Genomic DNA, 8,205 nt, shown 5'->3' with positions numbered 1-8,205 from the left:
ATTTTACTTGGAGGTGACGACAAAGACGTTGATGGAGTTGAGAGGAGAACGGGGGTCGTATAATATCAATTTTGAATTGAATCTTTGAATTTGATCTCTTGATGAATTATAATGATTTTCTATATTTCTTGAGAATGTAGGAGAAAGAAGAAAGAATGGAAAATAAAAGAAAAAGAAATTCGAATCGAACCGACCTCAACTGTGAATTTGCCTAAATTTATTTTCTCATTACTGAACTGAAAAAGAAAAAAACTTGAAATTCTCTATTTGGGTTGGGTCAGTAATTTTTTACACCGTACCTCTTAATGATCGCTTCAAAATGAGGTATTGATTTTTTTTTTTTTGCACATTAACGAGTGCTAAGTTGGGTAATGTGCTGAAGAGAGAATGGCAAAATTGTTGAGTACTTGACGATTCCATGCCGACTCCCATAGAATGCGGACAAATGGAATGGGGAATGCCTTTGTCGATCCAGACGAGCCGAAAAGCATGTTCGATCTCCTCTTTTTAAGGTTGGGCATGAGTCAACCAACTTGCGAGCACAAACCTGCGTATCCTAACACAAGTTCAAGCCCTGAATGTTAGGTATTGGCCATGCTGCTGCTAACTCGAATAGTCCTTTTAAAAGATTGCAGTTATGCTTTTAAAAAATCAGTTTATCGTCGTTCTATCTAAGTCGGATTTGTGTCTTTTAATTTATGGAATGCCGCAATGCACAGATACTAAGATTTTCAGATCAACTATTCAGATTTATCTATTTATGATTAAAAAAAAAAGGTCCATGAATTCTCCGCAGAACAGATCTCGGGAGATCATAGAAAATCCCCACAAAGACGAGGAGTAAAGACGATGCGTGTTCTCGAGATTCATTCCACTCGGTGCCAGGTCACGCATGAACTCATCGAAGAGGAAGAAACACGAAGTCTTAGGTTTCAGATTGAAGGGCCCTGGAAAAACCAGGGGCTGTCTTCCCTTGACTTTGACTTGTCTAAATCCCCTTGCCCCATAAGAAGGCAATTCCTCCCTTACGTTCCACAAGTAAATTGAATTATATATAAAGTAAAGACGAGACCCGATTCGATCTTTGCAGCAACAATAATAATAATAAAGATGCAGTGCGGTCACATCCAGAAGACGTTGCAATTTGCGCGTCCAGAATTCGGCAGGTAGTAGAACCGTCTTCTTCTCTGGGCGAGTTGCCAAGGAAGAATCGTAAGGAGGAAGAAGAAGAGACGATTCGCGGTCTTTCATTATTCTCATTAAATTCGAAATGATTGAAATTTTCAACAAAATGTAAAACTTCACAAGATAGATTTAGATATGATTTTTTCTCATAATCTTGTTTAATTTTGAATTTAATCTTGAATTGAAATGATACCGTAGATTTTAATGAGAAAATAGAAAGTGCTTCTTACTTTCGTTTAAGCTCAAACAAACGTGCCCCAACATCAACTTTCACAATCATGCCTCGTCATGTTGCTTAGTGTGAAAAAAAGTAAGAATTCTCCTAAATTTTGGTAATAGAAACTCGAAACATTGTGAAATTGGACCATTAAAGATGTTGACAATTATAAGGAAATTTCATCAATTCAAGAATTCAAACCTCACAAATGTCAACTCATTTTGAACGACCAGTGCTTTCGCTATCCAAGAACCAAAAGGAAAATGGATTTAGTAATATTATCATAATGGAGGGGGCCAGGCTGGGCCAAAAATGACCCAATCTAAATAGATTCATTTTTCTTATTTCTATACCAATACAAATTTAGTGATTCATATTTGACTCAACTTCAATTAAATACTGCTAAAATACTTTCATATTTAACTCAATCGAGAAAAACTCATATCGCGAAGTGGGCGCGCAAAATTAAATGATGGCGAGAGAGAATGAAAATAATGTCATAGAAGTGGGTTGTGTTTAAATAAGATATAAACCCATTCATGACCCATTTAACACCCATATAATATTTCTATCAATTTATGATCTATGTACCCGAATATAACTTACCTATGTAACAATTTAGCCCGATTAAAAAATGGATTTATGATCGTTTTGATAGATCTATGGACCTTCACTTATTCCAAATACCCTTTTATGAATTTTGCAGTACCAACTACCCAATCGATACCGGAAACCACTGGGATCTCCATCACCCATAGCAGAACAGTAAGATGTCTTAATATTTACCCAAGTTGGACTCAGACCCCAATGGACCCCTATCCGCACTTTTGACACGGGAAATTCGAAAGATCGAATCTTCAAAATGCCAAAGTAGAGTCAAGTTCAGATAAAATCGATGAAAAAAGTTACGAGGATGACGTAATTCCAAGCGAGATTAACGTCGTCAAATGATAATTTGCGGTTGGCAATTGAATCCCGCACATGCACGAAAAGAAAAAAAGAGGAAAAACGTGCTGCGAGCAATCCGAAAGCGCGTTCGTCGTTCGTGCTCTTCCAGCTGTGCAGGCAATCGTCGCTTCTGCGACGTCTTCCTGATCGGTCCAAGTTCCCATGTTAGAAAACGACTCCGCTTTGGGTTCGTCGGTATTTCTCGTGCTAAAAAGACACGCAACCTCGGCGTGACGATGGCCGTTCTTGGGGTTGACATTTCTCCATCGCACGGAAAGAAAGGAGTTATAAATAAGAAGAAATGGCGGAATTCGCCGGTCGTCAAGTGGGTCAACACGCCCCGCTCCCCGCCTTTCATACCGAAGTCTCCCGAGTTCGCTCGGGCTTGGAGACGCTGTATCTCGCGCACCCATTTTTCTTTTATGTGCTCGAAACCCAGCGGGGAAAAAAATCAGTCCTTGCGCGAAACCCCACAAGAAAGATTCGTTCTTGCGCCAGTCCCCTTCGTCTTTCGCCGTCTTTCACTGCCGCGAAGTTCCAGTTTTGATCGAACTTTATTGCTTAAAAGCTGCTGGTATTTGTGGGTTCTTGTTCCTTTTTTCCTGGGTTGCATCTTTACATGGATTGGTTCTCTTGAACCCCTGGAGAAGCATGCGCAAATCGAAGAACTTCATGCACAATCTTCTGAAGACGTTCAAATTGGGCTCGAGCAAAGGTGAATGGAGAGACCCGGGTGGCTCTGTTTCCGGCGAACGCCTTTCGTGTACTTGGCGTGCGATTTCTTGTTCCGTTTGATTGTCTGATTATGTTATTGATCTCTGCCGTTGCCATCACCAGAGGGGCAAAGGGAAGAGGACTGAGGAGAGGATAGCTGCCCAAGAGCAAAAGCATTTCGCGTTCGACGCGTTGGTTGCTCACAACGAAAGATTTTCACCCGACCCACAAACTTGGGGAGGGTGGTTTCCAACCCCGTATACAAGGTCGGTGACTTCTGCCTTGTGATTCACTACAAGCTTTAGAGTTCCAGTTGCTTTCTCATGTACTCAGTGGATTGCCCTTTGATTCTCGAGCTCGGAGTGGGAATGGAAAATTTATGGTGAAATTGTGGGGTTGTCTTTTTATTTTTTGTTGCTTGCTCGCAATTAAGTCAATCTGATCAAAATGAGAATAGCTGGAACGGGCGTGAGAATACTATGCATCTTTAGGGATATTTGTAGTATGTGCCTTGGGTTCTCAAAATCGTATTTGCTGATGAACTTGTATGTCAACAGATTGAATTGGGTATGGTCATTAGTTGCAGTTCCAGTCTGTCTGTTCAAGAGATGTTGGTATCTGGAGTTTATGTGCTAATTTTTAGTTACAGTAGCTACTGGTAGTTCAAGAGATGGTGATAATAGTGCTGTCCAATGCGGCATCTTTAGATATTTTTTTAGAAGGATTTGTGAATTTGATGATCCAGGATTCAATGAAGAGAGGTTACGTTATATGCCTTGCCTCATCTCTTGTTTTCCCTGCAAAGAACCTGCTTCTAGGTGTTGCCGTGACTGAGAGTTTTGGACATGGTCACTCTGGTTTTTATTGCTTGCCTGATCTCTTGTTTTCCTAATTCTACGCATTTTGAAGAAAAACATGAACTTGTGCTCGAGGGGGAGTAGAGAATTAATATAAGTTCAAATGTTTCAACTGTTCTGCTTGCCTATCTTGTTATTCAACTTCTTGCTGATGGTGTTTGAGCTGCTCTTGTGCTTAGCCTACATTACATGTTCAACCCAATAGAGGGCAGCTTTTTCAGGAATCAAACATAAATTTTGGAGATTACTTCATCTATCTTACAATTGTTTCTTTACAGGGAAAGTTGGAAGATGGGGGAAATTGCGGTGAAAAAGCTTTCTCATAGCTCAAATCAAGGGAAGAAGGAGTTTACAAATGAAGCAAAGTTACTGGCACGTGTACAGCACCGGAATGTTGTAAATTTGTTGGGGTACTGTGCTCATGGAGCAGAAAAATTGCTAGTTTATGAGTATGTCCCCAATGAGAGCCTTGACAAGCTTCTGTTCAGTAAGTATCAGTTAATCTTTGTAAATGCTTCCCTATCTGGTCCTCTTCTAAAATGTCATCTACACAGTTGACCAGCACAAAAATGTTTCAACAGCCATTTGGTTTCCAAGCTAAGATTGGAAAAAATAAAATAAAATGCTGCTCTAAAGTAATTTACCAACTAAGTCTGATATCTGATTCTTCATGAGACTTGAGAATACCTTTTAAATTTGAAATGGCTTGCTTGTTGCAATTGTTTGACTGCTGTTTCCACCATAAGTTGTCATGTTAAAGTTTCTTTGATATATATGGTGTCTCTGTCAACTTACATGAATTTGTAACAAGATAGATTCCATGAAGAAGGTCAAGTCTTTGTTTTTATCAGTTTGCCATAGGAGTTCACATTTTAATTTGAATCTTGATATCTTACCATCCGAATATGTATGCGGCAGTCCTTACTCCTCGCATGAGTTTGATTCGTTTATCTTGTGTACTCAATGGCTCTTTGTATATGTTTTTTCATTAGTTCAAAGATGGTGCTGATGAATAAAGAAACATTCCAGGATGTGTATGTGTATTTGGTCAGTCCCAGGCTGTTGTTGGTAAAATTCTTATCTGTGGTCAAACTTACCTGTGATAAACAATCTTTTGTGGGGTGAGTTTCTGCAAAAGGGATAAATGATGAGTTATTATTGTTTAGATTTAAATGCTCTCGAGAAACTTATGGGTACCTCATAAACTGAATATTACATTTGCCTTAGTGAGGAGTCACATAATCTGCACAGACTCTTTATTTGCCTTAGTGGGGATTCACATATTTTGGGCAGGCTCTTTTTCCTTGATAAATGAAGATTTTCATCTGAGACTTAACTACTAGGTCAACTTCTGTTGCTTAAATTCAATTTTCATCTGAAAAACATTAACGTGAAAATAGAAACTCACATTTAACCGATACTTGTTCTAATTCCTTTGAAATGTGGTAGAAGTATCTAATTGCAAATTTACTATAGAGATTTAATCACCATTGGGTTCATCTTTACAAGTAAGCAAAGGAAACCTCATATAGTTACCTTCATAAGTTAAGCAATGTCATCTCTGAAGTCTTCATTGTCCTTTGAGGTCATCTATCTGCAATGTTGCCTTAATTTCATATTCAGTAAAATTATGATAGTTAGAGTATGAACCAAGTCAATGAGTTATCTCCTTTATGTATGTAAGCATAATATAGGAGGCGGGTTCTCTCTCTCTCTCTCTCTCTCTCACGTGCGTGCATGCACACACGTGCACACACACACCTCTTTTGTTGGTGGAGTGGAATGGTCCAATACCTCACACATGACACATGTAAATCTTCTGTAACTAGAAAGCCATTATATGAAGCCATATGCTCCTTTCCGTGACGACTGTTGACTATTCAATAAGAGTCAGATCTGATGTCAAAATGCGGTTGGGCAATGAATGATGAAATGTTAAACATAATGCGGGCTGTGTTTCAAATTCCAAAAGTGTTTGTTAACTACTGGAGCCTCGAACTGTATGATAATGTTGATTATGCGGTCAAACCACTTTGTTGAAAGCCGTTTTGCTTAATAATATTGTTTGGCAGTCAAATCACTTTGTTGAAAGCCATTTTATTTACTCTGTTTTTCCTTGATCTGATGCATGGTTCATTGTTGTAGAAGTAATCAATGTCCATCTATTTTGAATAACCTCACTGTTCTCAACTTTAAAAGTTCCTTGGATCCATGTTTTTGGAGTCCATTTTGACATAGTTGTTGCATACTTTTCCCTCTAAATTAGTTGAATGCGTAGAAGTGAAAGCTATAGTGATTCTTATCCTGGTGGCGAATTCACTGGTCTGAATGCAGAATCAATAGTAAGAAGGAGTTGCTTGACTGGAAGGAGGTTTGACATCATTGCAGGCATTGCCCGTGGCTTGCTTTACCTGCATGAGGACTCGCACAGCTGCATCATTCACCGTGACATCAAGGCAAGCAACATACTCCTTGACGACAAGTGGGCCCCGAAAATCGCGGACTTCGGGATGGCCCGCCTCTTCCCGGAAGGCGAAACACCACGTCAACACACGTGTGTGGCGGTACCAAGTAAGTGGTCTAGCATCCCTACTAATGTAGTAATCTGTTGTTCAGTGCTGTCAATGTCTTGGTCCTGATCAAGTAGATTTCTTCTATTTATATGAGTATTTAATTTGTCTTTAGTTGAGAATATAGGGATGATTTGCGATTATTATAATTGGTTACAGTGGGTATATGGCTCCAGAATATGTGATGCATGGAAGCTTGTCAAAGGCAGCGGACGTATATAGCTTTGGTGTGGTGGTTCTTGAGTTGATCACTGGACAAAGGAACAGCTCCTTTAATTTGGACGTTGATGCACAAAATATGCTTGATTGGGTAAGTATGATGCATCCTTGTTCTAACTTCTTTTGACAAATATTGGAGGAATCACAAACAATGCACTCTCTTTTCTTTGGGGATAGCATAAGTATCAAAACTTGACTCAATTAGTTCCACAGTATACACAAAAATAATAAATTTAAACTCCCTCTTGAAAATGATCCGCGCTAATGATTCATATATCCTGAATGAATGGAGATTGATTTGAGAAAATTAATTATGTAGCGTGTGCAAATTATGTTCAATCAGGATGCAGTGGATGATTTGTCTTTCGACCCTGTAATAATGTGGCTTCAATCTAAATTTTATCTTGATAATTTTTTTCTCAGCCAGGAAAATCAGAAACTACTTGTACATCTTAAAATTCAATCTTGAGGTGAGGGCCCAAATATAAATATTTAGAATAAGAGAATTATTTAAATTGACTCTTTCAAGCTACTTGGGTCCACTTTGTGGAAAACCAACCATGTGCTACGCAAAAATCAATATTTAAATGCTATTAGATTCAACATGTGTTGACAACTAAACATTTCCCCTTTTTTTGTTTTAAAGTAAATAGGAAAAAGGAAAAGTGGGTGTCGCGCCAAATGATCTTTAGATGTATTTATATATTCATGTGAGGAGGACCCAGTGGTTCGGAAGTTCATATTGCTTTGGGACCTTATTGATAATAGTGAGATGGGGTGACCCATCTTTTGATTCACACATGAGTTTGGGAAGTTACATGCTTAAGGGCACATGTCCATATCAAAGCACATAAGATTGGCAAGTTACGTGCATTAAGTGGGCGCATGCCCATATCAAAAGCTCTCTATACACACTAAAAAACAATGCCAAAAGCAAGCTTATTGGGGTAGATCCTGTGTTAGGGCTGCATCGTGATTAGCCCAGTCCACCATTCATGTCTGGTAGATCAAGATTCAAGACAATACAGATATCATTTCTGAAAAAAGGGATTTTTTTCAGATCTATATTATGGTTCTAAATTCCCAACTCTAGAAGGTCTGTTTATATCTTTTTGTGCGGTGTTGCATTAAAAAGAATTGGTCAAGTTACACACGTACTTATTTTCCTGAATCGTGCTGGACATTTTGAACAAGACTTGCACATGGATGGATTATTGGTCACTCAGTTGGAAAAACAAACTGAGGCTTCTGATTTTCTTTTATACTCTAGTTGAGTTAGAATTATATATGAATCTCTCCCAGCCACTTGTTCTGTAATTTTTCGCAAGTGGGAATCTTATGTATTGCAGTGTGATTTCTGAATATATAGGCATACAAAATGTACAAGAAAAGGGAAAAGCTTGGGATTGTGGACACAGCATTGGCATCCTCAGCATCCGCGGATCAAGTGGCCATGTGCATCAAATAGGGCTTTTGTGTACACAGGCGATCCACA

The 8,205-nt window shown here is 38.9% G+C and overlaps 1 protein-coding gene across 1 annotated transcript; it reads left to right on the top strand.

Moving 5' to 3' along the window:
• Nucleotides 1-4,212: 4,212 nt before the first annotated feature.
• LOC120296173 (cysteine-rich receptor-like protein kinase 10) lies at nucleotides 4,213-8,205 on the top strand. Its single transcript, XM_039317853.1, has 4 exons — nucleotides 4,213-4,408; nucleotides 6,256-6,475; nucleotides 6,651-6,801; nucleotides 8,080-8,205. Exons 1-4 carry the CDS (start codon nucleotides 4,213-4,215, stop codon nucleotides 8,176-8,178), a joined length of 666 nt encoding a protein of 221 aa, XP_039173787.1. The 3' UTR covers nucleotides 8,179-8,205.

Source organism: Eucalyptus grandis, chromosome 7, assembly GCF_016545825.1.
Source record: "Eucalyptus grandis isolate ANBG69807.140 chromosome 7, ASM1654582v1, whole genome shotgun sequence".
NCBI lineage: Eukaryota > Viridiplantae > Streptophyta > Magnoliopsida > Myrtales > Myrtaceae > Eucalyptus > Eucalyptus grandis.
The sequence above is the reverse complement of the archived record's forward strand: the minus strand, read 5'-3'. Positions and strand labels throughout refer to the sequence as shown.